This window comes from Rhinoderma darwinii, chromosome 2 (assembly GCF_050947455.1).
Source record: "Rhinoderma darwinii isolate aRhiDar2 chromosome 2, aRhiDar2.hap1, whole genome shotgun sequence".
Lineage (NCBI taxonomy): Eukaryota > Metazoa > Chordata > Amphibia > Anura > Rhinodermatidae > Rhinoderma > Rhinoderma darwinii.
Window position 1 is genome coordinate 418,564,371 of NC_134688.1, and position 21,305 is coordinate 418,585,675.

Consider the following 21,305-nt stretch of genomic DNA (forward strand, 5'->3'; position numbering starts at 1 on the left):
GCTGGAAAAACTCAGGGGACGTGCCAGCTTCAGTGCATAAAGAGGGAAACACATCATCATGTAGCAATTTCAGATATCCCGTGGCCTTGAGGTTTCCATTGATGAAGAATGGCCCCACTATCTTTGTACCCCATATACCACACCATACCATAAATTGTTGTGTTCCAACAGTCTTGGAGGGATCTATCCAATGTGGGTTAGTGTCAGACCAATAGCGGTGGTTTTGTTTGTTAACTTCACCATTCACATAAACGTTTGCCTCATCACTGAACAAAATGTTCTGTGTAAACTGAGTGTATGAAGAGTGGGAGAAGAGGGTTGCATTGACAATCCAACATAATGGGCAGCACTTTGAACACATTTTATAAGTGGTCAGAAACTTGTAAATAACTCATGCAAGAATAAAGTAACGTTAAAACCAAGCACACCATTGTTTTTCTTGTGAAATTTTCGATAAGTTTCATGTGTCACATGACCCTCTTCCCATTGAAAAAACTAAAGTTGGATACAAAATGGCCGACTTCAAAATGGCCGCCATGGTCAACACCCAGCTTGAAAAGTTTCCCCCCTCCCATATACTAATGTGCCACAAACAGGAAGTTAATATCACCAACCATTCCCATTTTATTTAGGTGTATCCATATAAATGGCCCACCCTGTACAATGATCAACAGTTTCCATTTGGCTGTAACACTGAGTGATTGAATAAAGGGCCAGGATGACGTATATAGGAGCTTTCAACAGGAAAGTAGTAATACCCTGGAGCATTAGATTCATCAGTAGTCATTCAAACAGAGAATACACCATATCAGCTCTTAATAAATTCCAGCAGAAGAGGTATCTCTCAACATCAGCTGTACATTGTGCATATTGGCTTGAGGAAATGTGTTCCACATCAATGTTTGTTTTGTATTTGTGGGCAATAAATATCTCTAAACAATGTTATATATCAATCCTGAACTTATCATACCCTTTTTATTCAGAGGGACACAATACAATGATTTCACTTAGGCTTCATTCACATCTGAGCTTTCCTAAGTGGAACCCATGAATGGAATCCAAACTGAAACAATTTGATTTCAATGGTGACGGATCCACTGCAAATGGTTTCTTTTTGTGACCGTTCTTTAAAGGGAACCTGTCACAAGCATTTCACCTATTAAACCAGCAATACCTGGTAGTAGTGGGTGAAAAATCATTTCTATATAACCTATAATTGTCTTCTTAGTCGGCTCTATAGCTTTAGTATTTTTGTGTTCCCACACCGTATGCTAATTAGCATAAAAGAGTCACATCTTCGTTTGAAAAGAGTCAAATCTTAGTTTGAAAAGAGTCAAATCTTCATTCCTCAAGTCTTTCCGAGTTTCCCCCGCCTCCTTACTTTTGATTGACAGCTCCACTCCTTCCCCCAGGACACAAAATCCCACGCTTGTGCATTGATGTCCTCTCCTGGTGTGTGCGCACAAAGGGACACCGGATTATTACGATAAAAGGTTTGCAGACCGTTATTTACAGTCGAAGGAGGAGTTTAGGAGGGGGGATAACGGCAATGAAATTTTGATAGCAGCGGCCAGTGAGGGATAAGTAAAGTTCAATAGGTGAAATGCTGGTGACAGGTTCCCTTTAAGGGTTACGTCGTTTTGACGGGATGAATAGTGCAGTCGACTACGGTATTGATTTAGTCAAAACAATGGAACCCTTAAAAAACTGTGACAAACGCAAACCATTTTCACCGGATCCATCACCATTGAAATCAATGGTGATGCAAACGGAACCCTATGGTTTCCCTTTGGATTCCGTTCATGGGTTCCCCTGATGGAAAGCTCTGATGGAACCCATTAACGGAGTCCCGACACAGATGTGAACGAAGCCTTATAGGAAAAAAATATTTTAATAAGCATTACTGTCCCAAAGAATGGATATTATGTCAGTATACAATAAATAATCTCCACTCTGCAAAACTGCAAAAAGTAGTAGAAACTCAATCTCAGTATTTCTACAGGTCCTGGAATAAGTATTTCTATGTTAGCACCATAGCAATAAAATAGTTTTGCAAAGATAATGGGAAAATAAACCAATATCTTCTTCCTAAACATTTGTCTGATTTAGGACTGAAGGACAGTACATCTTAAAGTATTCGCGCTTTGATGTCATGAACGCCCCATTTGACCCTGCACTAGACACAGTATAGGCTACTGCAGGCTGAGATGGGGAATGGCATGGGATCCTGCTGTCAAACAGCTCTTAGGCGGGATTCACACGACCGGGTCGCGTCCGAGCCCGAGTGCCGGCCGGTAAAATCGGCCATTCTGCCCGGCCGGTTTGCATAAAGTTATGCATCCGTGTCGGGCCGGGCAGATCCGGACAGTGACATCAGCGGCAGCTCCTGAAGGGGAATCCCCATGTGTTCGGGGATTCCGCTTCAGGAGTTTCCCCTGATGTCACTGCCCAGATATGGACAGAGACATCAAGCGCTCTGTCCAGGAGCGGAATCCCCGAAAACACGGGGATTCCGCTCCTTCAAGGAGCTAAAGTGCGGCTAGCACATAGCAGAGCGGGGAGATACCTCCCCGCTCTGCTATAGTGGCGTCGCTACAGTAGTAGCAGCCGCAGCAGCAGCAGCTGCTGCTACTAGTGGCGCCATCGAAGGTGTCGCCGAGCCAGGGTGCTTTTAACAAGCAGGGGAAGGGAGCCAGCGCAGCGCTCCCTCCACCTGCTGTACACCCCGGCCCTGCAACACAGTGTACAGCGATGCCATTCGTCAGAATGGCATCAACTTCTCCTCCTCACATGCACTCTGCGCTGTGAGGAGGAGGAGATAGAGCGCAAGCGCTGGGAAACCCGGCCATCACTCGGAACACATTCCGGTGATGGCCGTGTAATACCCGGCCCCATAGACTTCTATGGGAGCCGGGCGGCCGGGTGCCCGGGCGAAGATAGAGCATGTCCTATTTTTTGACGGCCGGATTTCCCGGCCGTCAAAAAATCGGTCGTGTGAATAGCCCCACTAGGGGTCTATCATTCTTAATGCAGCCGGGTGCCGGCCGATTTATGAACGGCCGGCACCCGGCCGGGAAACCCTGCCGTGGGAATGAGGCCTTACTCTTCACCATTCTCAGCCAAGTGCCAATCAGTCCAGCTGTGATTAGATCAGTTGAGTCAATTAAGACAGACTAGTTGCCAGGGTAACACTGTCTGACAGCTATGGCATTTAAAAATGATATTGTCTGAAACAATGCGTGTTCCTAGAAACCAGTCTATTTCAGATTACTCTGGTCTTCAGCCCAAGGACATGACAATCACACCTTTTTTTTTTAACTTTTACTTCCATTATTTTATTCCGTTTTGCAAACTTAGGAGCTGATTCAGTTTCAAGTAGAACTCTACCTTCACTTATATTGGCTATAGATAGCCTGCATCATTGTTTTCACTTATTTTTCAAATGTTTTTTTTACCAACATTCATTCACAGCAGGACACTATTATGAGGTTACAATACTAAACAGAGATACATTATAAGAATAATGGATCCATCATCAGCAATGTTTTGGCAGTTACCAAGTTGCTACAGGAGTAGAAAACTATGTGAAAACATAACAAATGGTGTTGAAAAAATATTACCAAGATGCTAGATTTTGCATTAATTAAGACGAACGTGGCGTTTTTGCGCAGGCAAAACACGCAGCGTTTTGCCTGCGCAAAAGCCACTTGACAGCTCCGCGTGGCAGCAGCATACGATGCGCAGCTGCGTGCTTTTCGCGCAGCCTCCATCATTATGACACGCCATTTGGATGTTTGTAAACAGAAAAGCACGTGGTGCTTTTCTGTTTACATTCATCCTTTTGACAGCTGTTGCACGAAACAGCCAGTTCCCACGGAAGTGCTTCCGTGCGGCATGCGTGGTTTTCACGCAACCATTGACTTCAATGGGTGCGTGATGCGCGAAAAACGCCGAGATATTGAACATGTCGCGCTTTTTACGCAGCGGTCAAACGCTGCGCAAAAAGCACGGACTGTCTGTACTGCCCCATATACTTCTATTGGTCCATGCGAGCCGCGTGAAAACCATGCGGCCTGCACGGACGCAATTCACGTTCGTGTGAATCGGCCCTCATACTCATCAAAGGTGGAGCTTCTCTTTAAGAAAAACAGAACTACTGTATAGTTTAGAGGGTAAATAAACTTTTAAAAAATTTTGACATGTCATAGTGGCACGTCATAAGTTTTGACCAGTGGAGGTCTGAGATCAGAAACGAAGCGACACAGCAATCACCCTAGCGCTTCTGCCACTTTGTTTTAGCGATCAGTGGGGGTCTCAGTGCTCGGACCTCCACCGATCTAAACTTCTGACATGTCACTATGACATATCAAAAGTTTTTTTTAAAGTTTAGTTACACTTTAAGAAAAATATCAAACAGTTTTCTCCGGCCACATGTTACAGAGTGCTAATGGTGCTTACTAAGATTATGTTATTGTCACTGGGAACCACCACTGTGTTTCTGGGCTGAAAACATAACATATGTTCAAGTTCATTTAAATTACAAATTCTTCCTAGCAACGTCTGAAAAACCATACTCTTATGTCATTGTCTGTTACTCTATAATCTTGCTCAGTCCTATATTGACTTGGTACTACCAGTAATAATCCTTGAAGTATATATAACTTTTTGAATTCATTTGTTTTATCATCATCCATTGTTACAAATATTAATTTATAATGTACTTTAAGTTATGAATATTTTTTGTCTTAATTTGAAATAACTTGTAATCTGGTTTCCTTGTCCTCCTGATATTTCATGGCACACAGAAAGTTATAAGAATCACATCCACTTTAGTAAAGAAATAGAATGATGACTATATGGAAAAATATGAGCAAGATAGCTAGAATCCCAAAAGCACTCGCAGGCACCAGTCTAGTATGTAATTGAAAATCTTTCCTTTATGCCCTGAGAGCGAAGGGATTCATTACATTTTCATGTAGGCCAATGACCCCATCTTCCAAAAGCATAACACTTAGTCCATCCTTTGTATCTGTATTTGAACGAAAGTTCAATTTATTACTATTGATTCTTTGCAAGGTTTTTATTTTCTTTTCCAGTACCTAGACTATTTTTTCCATATCGACATTCATCATGGTTATCATTAGAAAACAAAGAGATGTCAACATTCTGTTAATGTGCCTGAGCTTCAATACCAGCCCCAGCCCATGAGCTCATACCTCAACCTCTTTCATACTATACTGAGACCCCCTTAGAAAAGAGCTTTTTTTTTTTTTTTTAGTGAAATACTGAACATCTGACATTTAGAAAATGTTACTGATTAAAAATGTTCTCATTTGCTTTATTCATTAGATCTTTGGGGCTTCTTATTAAAAACAAAACAAAATTGTGCATCAGTCTGATTGGTGCAACTTCCTAAATACATATTATTAAAAATTATTTTTACCATTTGATATACAGCTACTTTGTATCCTGTATACAGAGCAGCTGTATTGTTCGCTAACACCTGTTCAAGTTCAGTGTCAGCGGGTCCTGCGTGCCTTTGACACGCAGGATCCACCTGTTATCGATCACATTTAAGTTATGAACTTAGATGTGTTCTTTAACAGATCGACACGTGGTTCTCGCTGACACCGAACTTGTCAGTCCCACAGACCTGATGGATTCAGGTCTTCCTAAACGATACAGCTGCTCTGTATACAGGATACAAAGCAGCTGTATCTCAAAAAGTATTTTTTTTTTTAATAAAACGTATTTAGGAAGTTGCACCAATCACACTGATACACAATTTTATTAAAAAAACAAAACTATGTCTAAGGTTTATATAGTCTTTAAGGGACTGTCCTCTGTGGCAGTTTCCTCTATTCTACCTAATGTCGTAATGACCTTAAGGATGTCTAGAACAGGTTACTATGTTCTGTTTTCCTTGGCTAATATTTAAAGGTATTGACCCACTACACGTCATTGATAATGTACCTGTATGCTGCTGACACTTCCCCTCCGGCTGCTGTTCTGACTCTCTCCAGGTGTCTTGGCACTGTAACATAGAGCATCAAAACCCAGTATACCTCCAACACAGTCTCCAATCAGACAAACCTGCAAGAGGACAAAAAAAATAATTGTCAGTAAGGATTAGAGAATGTAAGAGTAAAATATCAAGACCAGTAAATTATACTATGCTGTTATAAAATTAAAGTGGAAATCTATGCACACCTATGACACGTCTTGTACAAGGTATTGATACCGGGCAGCATCAGGATGTTGTTGACACTTACAACATGCATCTTACTCCAACTTTCTTTCTATTAAGACTGGCTAATGAAATGCCAGTCTTCATAAATTCCTCTCAATGACTTCTATATAATGAGCACAGTGATTCTTAGGGCTTATTCAGAGTACGAGTGTAAAATTTGACGTGAAAAACGTCACGAGTCGCCACAGTGAAAGGACCCGTTTTCACGGATCCCTCATAGACTTGAGTCTATTGAGGGATCCGTGAAAACGGATGAAAATAGGACATATCCTATTTTTTCACGGGCCCCTCACACGGTCCGTTAAAACAATGGCCGTGTGAACAGCCCCATTGAGTTGCATGGGTCCGGGTACTGTCTGTTTTTTTGACGAACAGCACACGGACGTATAAATACGCTCGTCTGAATAAGCCCTTAATGTGAGTATACAAAATGCATAGCAGATCCTAACAAATCCTAACACGCAGGATCCACCTGTAATTTATCACATCTAAGTTATGAACTTAGATGTGATAGATTACAGGTAGATCCCTCTGTCACTGAACCTGTCAGTCCCGCGGACCTGACGGGAACAGGATTTAGCGCTACATACAGCTGCTCTGTATACAGAATACAGAGCAGCTGTATCTAAAAAAGTGAAACTAATTTTTAATAAAGACTAATTAAAAAGTTGCACTAATGACACTGATAGACCTGTTTAGTAAAAAAAAAAAAAAAAAAATGCCCATCAAAGGTTTACATTGCCTTTAAAGTGAACCTGTTTCTTTGAAAATGCTGTCCAATCTTATGGCAGAATGCTATAGAGCAGGAGGAGCTGATCAGATTGATATTTAGTTTTGTGGGAAAAGATTCAGTATTTTATCCATTTATATCCCTGCTCATTCTGGGCTTAGGAGTCCAGCGGGCAGAATCTCTTAATGATTGACAGTCTTCCTTGTTTAAGTGTACATACAGAGATAGCTGTCAATCACCGATTAGGACTGCCCACTGGACTCCTAAGCGTAGAACAAGCACGGGTTTGAATGAACAAAATCCAAATTATACTAAATCTTGGCACAAAACTGTTAAACAATCTGGGCAGCAGCTCCTGTTCTGTAACATGCTGCCTGCAGATCAGAGAGCATGTTAACGTGACAGGTTCCCTTTAACATGGTAAGTGCATATAAGAAGGTTTTAGAAGACTGCAATACATTGAGGAATAATGCTCGCTGTCCCTTCAAGTATTGGAAGGTTTAAGGAAATGTATGATCTATTTTCCAAGAACAGAACGCTATTTTTCCATGTGTGTATAATACCCTCTACTAATTGGTGTAATATTTCTTTCCCTAATCTTGCTATTCAGCACTCTCGGCAGGCGCACTATGCTAGTGCTTATTAAAGTGGCGTTCAGCCAGAGCTGTTTCAGAAATTCGGATATCCTCCAAAATAAATCACATTATTGTTATTAAACAAACAGATTTCAGTGTAGGCAATGTGGGTGTTCTCCAGAATAATAGCACGGTTATTGAGGGTTATTGGTATGTTTTCATATTACAAGATGGTGAAATTGGCTATATTTTCCCATTTTATCCTTTTACACTCCATATTTCCCTGTCAGATGCACAGATTAAAAGTTATAAAGATAAAGTGCTGCTCTTGTAATAAATTCTCATAAGCACTGGTCCCAAGTTGCACTCTTGGCAGAAAATATAGCTTTGCTGGAAGAAGTAGAGCCACTATGACATTTAATGAGAGCTTTAATGTTGAGGAACAATATAGTGTATTGCTAGATGAGCTGCCCTTAGTTCCAATACAATGCAAAAGTGGCTTGCGATTCGCTTGTCTTTGCTGTTCTCTATTGTGATTACCCTGGGTATATAAAGTTTCTGCTATTAAACAGATGTACCATTAAAAATACCTCTGTACATATGCCCAGTGGCATACATAGAAGAGAGGGCATCAAAATGGACCCTCCTTTATGGTTTTGCCACCTAGAAAGGGCTTAGTCCCTCTGCACCCCTTGTTTTGACCCCTGGACTAACTACTAACCTCCTTATTTGCTAACAGTGCAGCTCCTCTAGGGAGGATGGTCCTGCTCAGGTTTTCACCACCCAGTTACAAAGGGGATGGGACCAACCAGGATCAGGCACCCTCACTCCATAATTCCTATTGGAGTTGCATTTCATTCCTCCTTGGTATCTATACCTATGCACATTGTCTATTAGGGCATATGGATGCCAAAGTCTTGAGTTCCCTTGCTGGGTACGCGCCTCTATGAGCCTGTAAGGAGAAGAGGATAGCCACTGCAAAGAGAGGAACCAGCTGTAGAGGACACAGCATGACCATGTACAAATGTGTCCTCCCTTATAAATTTGACATATCCCGAGATGTGTGATGCAAGATGTTAAACAAAAATTTGAAAAAAACATAAACCTCCGACAGATGCCTCAGACGCATGCCATCCATCTGCCATCTCCCGCCCATATTACTGGAGACACTTTTAGTTTCTCAGCGTACCATCTATTGTCACCATTAAACGTAAATGGGAGATGCAATCAAAAAGAGCTATCATGGTACAATTACATCTTGTTACCCTGGGTGAATATATCAAGGTGCACCGGATCCCCAGAGGCATGAGATCACATCTCACCCCCAATTTATTTCCCACCAACTCTGATTTTTGTCAACGCTTCTGTCAAATTTCCAATAAATATGCTAGAGACTTTATCCTGCTTAACATTGAATTTCTACAAATTGAATTACATAATGTGAACATCAGAATTCACGAATTAGACGACTTGTTAACCAGCCTATTATCTGTAGAGAGGTTACAGAAATATAAAGAAAGTGCATTGGAGTCATTTTTGAACTTCAGGTCTTTTCTAGAAAACACCAAACGCCAGAAATGGATTCGGGATGTGCAGGACTATAAGGATGGACGTATCTACAATTGGCAGAAAGATCCTAGGGTGATTCGTAGCTCTACAAATGGTAGAACAGTCCAAAGAGGAAAATACGTTCCCAGACTCCGGAGGCGGACACATCAGAGACCACTGGGTCTTTTTTAGGAGCAGAAGTGAACGCACGCGTCGAGGAGGCCGTAAACATGGGAGGAGGTTTAAAAACCAGGTCAGAGAAAATGCGGAGACAATATCAGTCGCCATGCAACAAAGAACGTAAGACCGATTAAATAATTTAGTGGTAAATATCTCCTCACATCCACTGTCATGCAAAGAAATTTCTGTTTTAAACAAAGGATTGTCATTTTGTCCTGTATTCAGAATTCATTGGTTCTAGATTGAGTTAGACCTTCATGCCTTCTTTTGTAGGATTAGACTCAGGAAACATTTTTCTGAGTGCTTGTCCAGTGAACTTTCATTAGGCAATGTAAGCTTATTTAAAAAGAGTGGGTGGCAGCCATACACCAATGAACCTGTACTGGATGCGTTAATTTTTTCAGTTAAACAACGGATACATGCACTTAGGGATGAGTGGGAGGAATCCCCTTTATCATACTCAAATTTGTCTACGGTTGAGACGGAGACACTTAGAGCCCTCTCCAGTGATGTGTCCCTTAAGATCAAGCTAGCCGACAAAGGCACATGGACACATTTCTATATTTGGAAGAAATCAGTGGACAAGTCAGCAATGGCAGTGTCTATGAAAGGGTGGCCACTGATCCTAAATTTTGAATTCAACGTAGAATTAGGGATTTATTAAAACAGGCGGTTGATATTGATATAATTGATAAAGATATTGTTGATTATCTCTCTGTACCACATCCAGTTACTCCTGTAATTTATTGCCTCCGTAAGATCCACAAATGTCTTATTAAACCTCCAGGACGACCCATTGTATCTGGAAGAGGGTCTATCTTTTGGCCCTTTTGCCATCTTCCTGGATGGCGTGTTGAGAATATATGCCACTTCTGCTACCTCTTGTGTCCAATATACCTCAGACTTCATTTTGAAATTGTGACCATATCATTCTAGTTTCTTTTGATGTGTCCAATTTATATACCTCAATAAATGATCATAGGGGTCTACATGTGGTACATGAGGCTCTGAGCTCCTCAACATATTCTACGGCGTGTATTCAGTTCCTCATGGGTCTTTTGGAGATTGTCCTTATGAAGAACTATTTTCTTTTTTGGGACACGTATAATGTGCAAAAGAGAGGGACAGCCATGGGGTCGAACGTGGCTCCAACGTATGCCAACATGTTCATGGCGGCCCTTTAGGAACAGCAACGTATACGTATCCGACCACTTCAGCCACGTGCTGAGGTGGTGGAGGTACATTGACGACATCCTTGTCATCTGGACAGGTACTTCCATCCAATTCGATGAATTTTTCTCCTTCCTCAATACTATGGATGATGACATTAAGTTCACGATAAACTACTCTGATGTTTCTCTACAATTTCGTGATACATCAGTTTATAGGATGGGTGATAAATTAGTCACTGATTTATTCACGAAGCCTACCGATCATAATAATTTGTTGCACTTTGACAGCGAACATCCTAAACGAATGCTTGAATCTCTTCAATTTAGTCAAATGCTGAGGGTGAAACATTTATCTAGACGACTGTATGAAATTAATAACAAATTCTCGCAACAACGTTATCCACAGTCCCTCCTTAATAGACAAAGATCAAAAGTTGACACTATGCCTAGGGATGACCTTTTGACCCCTCGCAGATGCGAACTGTCATCTAAGTTATCCTTTGTCTCCACCTATTCCCGTATCAGCAACAAAATTGGTAATATCATTCACCATGAGTGGTATATTTTAAACAGTTTGGCGATCTCCATGCCTGAATTTAGCTGTCCCCCTAGGATGGCCTTTAGACGGTTCAGAAATTTGAAGATCAATTTGTCTCTGCGGATGCAGGACCCATTTGAAAAACATGACAGATGACATTGGCTCCATCCAGGACTGGATGAAGGGTTGTTCATTCACACACCCAGTCAGTGGTAAGGTCTTTCTGATTAAACATTTTCTGACATGTTCCTTTACGTTTGTCATATATATTTTACAGTATAGTGCAAATTGATTTATGTAGGGGATACCACCCAGGAATGTCGAGCTAGAATCAATAAACAAGTCCACGATACGTACAAAGAGACTGGACCTTTCAGTCTCAAATCATTTTGTAACTGCTGGCCATTCGGTTAGTGACAAAGTAGGGGGGGGGTGATAGGACAGCTAAGCTTAAACATAGGGAACTTGAATGGATCTTCAAACTGAATGCATTATCTCCACATGGCCTTAATATTGATTTTAGGGTCGCCCCTGTCATCTAGATTTGCACTTTAGAGAATATAATGTACTCCGGCATCTGTAATGTAGGGTCTGGCCGAGTATAAATGCCCCCCATAGCTGCCCCCACAGTATAATTTCCCCCATAGCTGCCCCCATACAGTATAATGCCGTCATAGCTGCCCTCACACAGTATAATGCTCCCCCATAGCTGCCCCCATACAGTATAATGCCCCCATAGCTGCGCCATACAGTATAATGCCCCATAGCTGCCCCCACACAGTATAATGCACCCCGTATCTGCCCCCACAGTATAATGCCCCATAGCTGCCCCCACAGTATAATGCCCCCCATAGCTGCCCCCATAGCTGCCCCCACAGTATAATGCCCCTATTGATGCCCCTACAGTATAATGCCCCCATAGCTACCCCATAGTATAATGCCCCGATAGCGGTCACCACACAGTATAATTCCCCCCATATCTGCCCCCATGCAGTATAATGCCCCATAGCTGCCCCATACAGTGTAATACCCCCATAGCTGCCCCCATACAGTATAATGCCCCATAGCTGCTCCCACACAGTATAATGCACCCCATAGCTGCTCCCACAGTATAATGCCCCATAGGTGCCCCCACAGTATAATGCCCCCCCATAGCTGCCCCCACAGTGTAATGCCCCTAAAGCTGCCCCTACAGTATAATTCCTTTATAGCTTCCCCATAGTATAATTTCCCCATTGCTGTCATCACACAGTATAATGCCCCCATAGCTGCCCCCACACAGTATAATGCCCCTATAGCCGCCCCCACACAGTATAATGCTCCCCATAGCTGCCCCACACAGTATAATGCAACCCCATAGCTGCCCCCACACAGTATAATGCCCCAATAGCTGCCCACCCCCACAGTATAATGCCCCGTAGCTGCCCCCCCCACAGTATAATGCCCCCCATAGCTGCCCCCACACAGTATAATGCCCCCATAGCTGCCCCCACAGTATAATGCCCCATAGCTGTCCCCACACAGTATAATGCCACCATAGCTGCCCCCCACAGTATAATGCCCCCCATATCTGCCCCCCCACAGTATAATGCTCACCATAGCTGCCCGCACAGTATAATGCCTCCCTATGCTGCCCCCACACAGTATAATGCCTTCCTATGCTGCCCCCACACAGTATAATGCCCCCCATAGCTGCCCCCGCAAAGTATAATGCTCCCCATAGCTGCCCCCACAGTATAATGCCCCCCATAGCTACTCCCACACAGTATAATGCACCCCATAGCTGCTCCCATACAATATAATGCCCCCCATAGCTGCCCCACACAGTATTATGCTCCCCATAGCAGCCCCCACATTATAATGCAACCCTATAGCTGCCATCATATCAGACAGCACCCCTCCCATACTGTAATGCCCCCATATGTGCCTTATAGAAAACAATAACATAACTACTTACCCATCCCCGCTCCCCCGACGGGTGGAGGATCCTTCTCCTCCTCTGCACTGTGCTGTAAGTGACTCAGTACAGGCAGGTGCGATGACGTCACTACATCGCGCCTGCCTGTGCTGAGCCGCTCACGGCACAGTGAATGCTGGAGCAAGGGGCCGTCAGCTCCTTGCTCCAGCATTGAATTCAACTGTATATGCGTCCTGACGACGTAGATACAGTTGGAACATGTGATTGGCTCGCGACCCCCCGGAGGTCTTCACATGACCCCCTAGGGAGTCACGACCCACAGTTTGTAATGTATTGTATTGTGCTGTCCTCTCTCCATCGCAAACACAGACAGCACAATACAATACAACGTGTGCATGTGGCCTTAAAGCTTCTTTAGTTTGTTATGAATTATAGGAACTTTATTTTACCATTCCTCATTTTAAATTTTTTAGATTTTCCCCATTAAGGCCTCGTGCACACTTCCTTCACCGTTTTAGCGGCCGTTTTTGACGGATCAGTGTGCCCGTTTTCTTGTTTGTATGGTTTCCGTGTGCACTCCTGTGTGCACTCCGTGTTTCCGTTTCCGAGCATGGTACTGTCCAGGGTGCTGAAAGAGCATGGTTGTTCAGCGCTAGTCACTGTACAGGGTCCTGAAAGAGTTAATGGGCTGCACTGATCTGCGGTAAGTCTTTCAGCACCCTGGACAGTGACTAGTGCTGAAGAATGACCATGCTCGGCGCTCGCAAAATACAATTTTAATGAGATAAAAAAAATCAGTTCATACTTGCCCAGAACTCCCTGCATTTTCCTCCTGGGATGACGTTTCATCCCATGTTGCCGCTGCAGCCAATCACAGGCTGTAGTGGCGGTCACGCCGGACTGGATGACGTCAGAAGGCCGGCCTCCTGGGATGAAGCTTCATCCCACGTGACCGCCTCTGCAGCCAATCACAGGCTGCAGCGGCCACATGGACTGCTGCGTCATACAGGAAGGTCGGACTGGAGGAAGAAGAGGGACTCGTCACCATGACAACGACCGGGGTACGTATATACTGCTTTTTATTTATTTTTTATCAGCAGCCTCTTCTCTCTATCAGTGATGGATAGAGAGAAGTGGCTGCCGATAAGTCTAATATTTCTGATGTACTTCTGCCCGCCCGCCCGTTGCTAGGCAACGGCTCCGTCACACACGGACGGCACACGGATGCCTTCCGTGTGCCTTCAGTTTTTTTGACGGCCCCATTGACTTGCATGGGCCTTACGGTCACGGAATCTCAGACCAAAGTAGGACATGCTCTACTTTTGTCGGAACGGAGCAACGGGACCGTTAAAAAAACTGAAGTGTGCATGGCCCCATTGAAATTAATGAGTCAGGGTGCTAGCCGTCAGAAAAACAGCTAGCACCCTAAAGAAAAAGACTGAAGTGGGCATGAAGCCTTAGAGTGAGGGACATTTGTTTGCCTTTCTTTTTGGGCACATATTTGTGATTGGTAAATATGTTTTTTCTTCAACAACAAATAGTATTGTAGCCACAGCATTCATTTTAAAAATAACTGTATTTTGGATCTATACCAGTGTGCATTGGTGATTTGTCAGAAGTTAGCAATAATGACGTGTTGCTAGTGTCTGGCTGTAAATGGAATGGAACAGCTGGATTTTTGTAGAGTACAGACTCACCGCTGGCCTTCTCAACCCTTTCACACAGTCTTCAATGGAAATAGGATAAATTGTAATGTTTATACAGAGCTTTTGTTTGTACAGCGCAATATTAGAAGTCAGTAAAAAGTAAGAAATGCTTTGTAAAAGCAATTCAAGAAGAACAATTTTGGCTGACTAGGTGATACAAAAGCTTCTATCTGAAAAGTCTTGCTTTTTGTATCGAGTAACACTCAGATTAAAGAATAGCTATTATAAGCAATGTGGTATTGTACTTATTGCTAATGAAAGTCATGTTGCACCATGTAATACCAGTTTCTTCTATTAAACACACACACAAACACACCCATATGTGTGTGTGTGTATATATACAGTAAAGGAAATAAGTATTTGATCCCTTGCTGATTTTGTACGTTTTCCCACTGTCAAAGACATGAACAGTCTAGAATTTTTAGGCTAGGTTAATTTTACCAGTGAGAGATAGATTATATAAAAAGAAAAACAGAAAATCACATAGTCAAAATTATATATATTTATTTGCATTGTGCACAGAGAAATAAGTATTTGATCCCCTACCAACCATTAAGAGTTCAGCCTCCTCCAGACCAGTTACACGCTCCAAATCAACTTGGTGCCTGCATTAAAGACAGCTGTCTTAAATGGTCACCTGTATAAAAGACTCCTGTCCACAGACTCAATTAATCAGTCTGACTCTAACCTCTACAACATGGGCAAGACCAAAGAGCTTTCTAAGGATGTCAGGGACAAGATCATAGACCTGCACAAGGCTGGAATGGGCTACAAAACCATAAGTAAGACGTTGGGTGAGAAGGAGACAACTGTTGGTGCAATAGTAAGAAAATGGAAGACATACAAAATGACTGTCAATCGACATCGATCTGGGGCTCCATGCAAAATCTCATCTCGTGGGGTATCCTTGATCCTGAGGAAGGTGAGAGCTCAGCCGAAAACTACACGGGGGGAACTTGTTAATGATCTCAAGGCAGCTGGGACCACAGTCACCAAGAAAACCATTGATAACACATTACGCCGTAATGGATTAAAATCCTGCAGTGCCCGCAAGGTCCTCCTGCTCAAGAAGGCACATGTACAGGCCCGTCTGAAGTTTGCAAATGAACATCTGGATGATTCTTAGAGTGATTGGGAGAAGGTGCTGTGGTCAGATGAGAATAAAATTGAGCTCTTTGGCATTAACTCAACTCGCCGTGTTTGGAGGAAGAGAAATGCTGCCTATGACCCAAAGAACACCGTACCCACTGTCAAGCATGGAGGTGGAAACATTATGTTTTGGGGGTGTTTCTCTGCTAAGGGCACAGGACTACTTCTCCGCATCAATGGGAGAATGGATGGAGCCATGTACCGTCAAATCCTGAGTGACAACCTCCTTCCCTCCACCAGGACATTAAAAATGTAATATCTCAAAGACAGACATGTATCATGGCCTTTGGGCGTGTGCACATATTCAGCCATTCTGGGGGGAGATAACATCCTTATTGCAGCAGGTGGGCAGGTTCCATGGGAATTTAGGGCCAATGGAGGTCTTATTCCATATACAACATGATGGAGAATTAGAAGAGACAGAAACGACACATTTAGCTCCCATGGCCCATGCCACACTGATAGTGGCAAAGAGGTGCATACTCCAAAACTGGCTGGTAGCTGAAGTACCGACTCAGAACATGGTGGTCCAGGGGTTGAGGAAACTGTTTTATCTAGACCGCATTGGTATATTACAGAATAAAGACACGCAGAGCAAAAAATTCTTTGAGAAATGGAAGCTTTTCCTCACAAAATATTTCACCAGTGAAGAACGAAGGGACATCATAGATCCGTTTACGGGAACGTCATGGTATTTGATTGAAGATCTTAAGGGCACTTTAGGGGCATTGAAAATATCACGGGAGTAAAGCATATATATCTACTGGGATTTCTTTATTCTTGCGGACTAGCTGCCTGAGGTGGTGAACTGCTTCACGAAGCTCCAATTGTTATGTATGCTCCAATTTCTTATTTGTTCTGTGTATTGTTTAGTTATGTAAGTTAGGCAGATATGCAAAGTTATGTAACAATGTTTACAGGAATACCCGACATGTGGGGTTAAAGGAAGGGAAGGATAGAGGAGATAGAGGAGATGAAGGAGGGCTGATAGCCCATGGGGAATAACTTCCAAGATCAAACCTAGTTTGCTGGGAAGCATTCACTATCACATGTTCATTTATACATTTTTTGTAATGTTTATTATTATGGCAATGCATTACTGTATGATTTGTGTTTTTTTTTGTGGTGAAAAAATTCAATAAAAATATGTTTAAAAAAAATGGCTCGTGGCTGGGTCTTCCAGCACGACAATGACCCGAAACATACAGCCAAGGCAACAAAGGAGTGGCTCAAAAAGAAGCACATTAGGGTCATGGAGTGGCCTAGCCAGTCTCTAGACCTTAATCCCATCTAAAACTTATGGAGGGAGCTGAAGATCCGAGTTGCCAAGCAACAGCCTCGAAATCTTAATGATTTACTGAGGATCTGCAAACTGGAGTGGCCCAAAATTCCATCTAACATGTGTGCAAACCTCATCATCAACTACAAAAAACGTCTGACTGCTGTGCTTGCCAACAAGGGTTTTGCCACCAAGTATTAAGTCTTGTTTGCCAAAGGGATCAAATACTTATTTCTCTGTGCACAATGCAAATAAATATATATAATTTTGACTATGTGATTTTTTTTTTAAAGATAATCTATCTCTCACTGGTAAAATTAAGCTAGCCTAAAAATTCTAGGCTGTTCATGTCTTTGACAGTGGACAAACTTACAAAATCAGCAAGGGATCAAATACTTATTTCCTTCACTGTATATATATATATATATATATGTATATAAAATCAGGGGTGTAGCCAGGGGCGTAACTAGGAAAGACTAGGCCCCATAGTAAACTTTTGACTGGGGCCCCCCCTCCCCTGGGTATCACACAACCCCCCTTGTAGATAGTGCCTTTTTTTACAGCCCCCCTGTAGATAACGCCATACAGCCCCCTTTGTAGATATCTACAGAGGGGGCTGTATGGCGTTATCTACAGGGGGGGCTGTATGGCGTTCTCTACAGGGGGGCTGTATGGCGCTAACGCCATACACCCCCCTGTAGAGAACGCCATACAGCCCCGCTGGGGAGAACGCCATACAGCCCCCCCTGTAGAGAATGCCATACAGCCCCCCCTGTAGAGAAAGCCATACAGCCCCCCCCCTGTAGGGAACGTTATACAGCCCCCCCCTGTAGAGAACGCCATACAGCCCCCCCTGTGGAGATAGCCATACAGCCCCCCTGTAGGGAACGCCATACAGCCCCCCCCTGTAGTGAAAGCCATACAGCCCCCCCTGTAGGGAACGCCATACAGCCCCCCCTGTAGAGAACGCCATACAGCCCCCCCTGTAGATAACGCCATACAGCCCTTCCCTGTAGGGAACGCCATACAGCCCCCCCCTGTAGGGAACGCCATAAGCCCCCTGTAGGGAACGCCATACAGCCCCCCTGTAGGGAACGCCATACAGCCCCCCTTGTAGGGAACGCCATACAGCCCCCCTGTAGGGAACGCCATACAGCCCCCCCTGTAGAGAACGCCATACAGCTCTACCTGTAGGGAACGCCATACAGCCCCCCCCTGTAGGGAACGCCATACAGCCCCCCTGTAGGGAACGCCATACAGCCCCCTGTAGGGAACGCCATACAGCCCCCCCTGTAGGGAACGCCATACAGCCCCCCTGTAGGGAACGCCATACAGCCCCCCTGTAGGGAACGCCATACAGCCCCCCCTGTAGAGAACGCCATACAGCTCCACCTGTAGGGAACGCCATACAGCCCCCACCTGTAGAAAACGGCATACAGTCCCCCCCTTTAGAGAACGCCATACAGCCCTCCCTGTAGGGAACGCCATACGGCTCCCCCCTGTAGCGAACGCCATACGGCTCCCCCCCTGTAGGGAACCCCATACAGCCCCCCTGTAGGGAACGCCATACAGCTCCCCCCTGTAGGGAACGCCATACAGCCCCCACCCCTGTAGGGAACGCCATACAGCGTCCCCCCTCCCAAAAAAAGCCGACCTACAGTGTGTCCTACAAAAGACATGTATCCCCTATTCACAGGATAGGGGATACATGTGTGATCGCTGGCAGCGATAGGGAGAACAGGGGACTGAAAGTACCCTGAAGTTCTCCATGACTAATCTCTGACTTCCGGCGTCTGCGCAGCTCAATAAAAATAAAAGGAGCACTGGTCACGCATGCGCACAAGCGCGACCGGTGCTCCATTCATTTCTACGGAACTGCCGGCACAGACCCCGGAAGTCCGAGGTTTGTGATGGAGAACTTCAGGGGACTTTCAGTCCCCCGTTCTCCTTATCGCTGCCAGCGAGCACACATTTATCCCCTATCCTGTGGATAGGGGATACATGTCTTTTGTTTAATGGCAGAGCGGGGAGATACCTCCCTGCTCTGCCGTAGTGTTCAGTGGCGTTGCGCTGTAGCAGCCATAGCGGCTACTAGCGGAGCCTCTGGCCATGGGCCCCCTCATGCCGCGTGCCCCGTAGCAGCCGCTACGGCTGCTACGGCGGTAGTTACGCCACTGGGTGTAGCTAAAGGCTCATGGGCTCCGATGCAAAAGTTCTTCTTGGGCCCCCCGCCCAAACTTCTCATGGCCGACGGCCTGCAGCTTTCATCTGCATTGCTGGGTCTTCTAAGTAACCCAACGATGCAGCACTAGCAGCCAGAGGCGTCGCTAAGGTCTTGAAACGCCAGGGGAAATAGCCCCAATACATATACCCCCCCAAAAAAATCTGTATGTGTGTATTTATATGTGTATATACGAGACAGCATATCTTTAGCACTACGACCCTATAAACTATGGATAGGATGAGATACAGTGGCTCAGCAGACAGTATCACACATGATAGGATTAGATATAGGGCCCAGCTCGCTGACATTGCAGCTCCAGCGCTGGACCCAGGAAAGGTAAGTATAAGAATTGTTTTGCTTTTTTGTGTGTTACTAATTATTTTTGTGTGTTTGTGTTTTTTCACAAGTTCGTTTGTTGGACTATTTCGGATTCGAGGACTACTTCTATAACGGCGTTTTTTTTATTCTCAATAAAATAGATAACGAGGGTTGTGTGTGGGATTTTTATTTCAATAAAATATTTTTTCTATGTCTTTGTATTTTTCTAAACTTTATTACTACCACCTTAGTAATAACTGCTGGCTGATTGACAGCGTCCATTACTAATGCGAGGCTTAATGTTAGACATGAAGAGGCTATCACTAACCCCCATTATTACCCCGATACCCACCGCCAACAGGGGTACCAGGAAGAGCCGGGTACGATCCAGTACCTGACCAACTGTAGTGATGGTCTGGCACTGGCGTGGCCGCAGGCTGGTGTTATTAGGCTGGGAAAGCCCAAAAACAGTGGCCCTTCCCACCCTGGTAATGCTAACCTGCTGCTGCTCTGTTGTATCTGGCTGGTTATAAAAATGGGGGAGCCCCACATCATTCTTCCCAATATTTTTTTTTTTTAAATGACGTGGGGTGGGGGAAAATTTTGATAACCAGCCAGCTACAACATAGCAGCAGCAGGCTAGCATTACCAGGATGGGAAGGGCCACTGTGTTTGGCCTTTCCCAGCCTAATAATACCAGCCTGCGGTCGCCCCAGCGCCCGACCATCAGTACAGATGGTCGGGTACTGGATCGTACCCGGCTCTTCCCGGCAACCCTGGTGGCGGTGGGTACCGGGGTAATAATAGGGGTAAGTGTTAGCCTCTGCATCGGCTAACATGAAGCCCAGCCTTAGTAATGGATGCTGTCAATCAGCCAGCAGATATTAATAAGGCAGCAGTAATAAAGTTAAAAAAAAAACACAAAGACACAGAAAAAACAGGTTTATTGAAATAAAAAACCCTCACAAAACCCTCATTAACCATTTTATTGGTAATAAAATAAAAATCCGTCATCTAAGTAGTCCTCAAATCCAACGTAGTCCAACGACCAAACCTTTTAAAAAACATAAACGCAAAAAAAAAAAACTTTAGTAAGGGCTGCCCTTGCGTTGGAGGTTTCCGTTGGGTAACCCCTCAACGGAAAGGCAAACCGAGACCGCTGCAACCCCTATAATTACGCCACTGTATATAATGCATATTTCTCATTGATGCTTAGCTATTTCTTGCCAAGGACAGAGTATACATGAGAAACAAAACACCTTATTGTGCTCCCAGATCCATCTGCCAAACCACCCATACAGTATTCTGATAGCGACAAGCTATACCTATTTGGATTCATGATATTAAATATATGATTTATAACAAGTATAAGAGATGTTTATTACAATATATAATCCTTGTATGTATAACAGATGTGTCCTTCCTTACCTTTCCTCTTATCTCAAAATATCCTGAAATGTGTGGCGCGAGATGACTAAAAAAAAAAAAAAAAAAAGATTTTGCGATTCTCGGTCATGAGATGTCTATTATGATGTGAATTGCGGCCTGTCAAGGCTATTGCTCGCATGTCGTGATATTGTATTGAATTGATTTTATGAGAAATTGGAAACCTTAAAGGTGTTGGCCAGACAGGAGGTGGTTTTTCATACTGATGACGTATCCATGGGATACGTCATCAGTATATGAAATACTGATACTGTGGATAGGTCAACAGTATG

General features: G+C 44.0%; 1 protein-coding gene across 1 annotated transcript in view; it reads right to left on the reverse strand.

Moving 5' to 3' along the window:
* The window catches only part of PITPNM3 (PITPNM family member 3), a 261,407-nt gene that overhangs the window by 78,486 nt on the left and 161,616 nt on the right, over positions 1-21,305 (reverse strand). Inside the window, exon 6 of the mRNA XM_075854250.1 lies at positions 5,974-6,093. Coding sequence (XP_075710365.1) covers positions 5,974-6,093 — 120 coding nt within the window. The remainder of the gene's footprint in view (positions 1-5,973; positions 6,094-21,305) is intronic.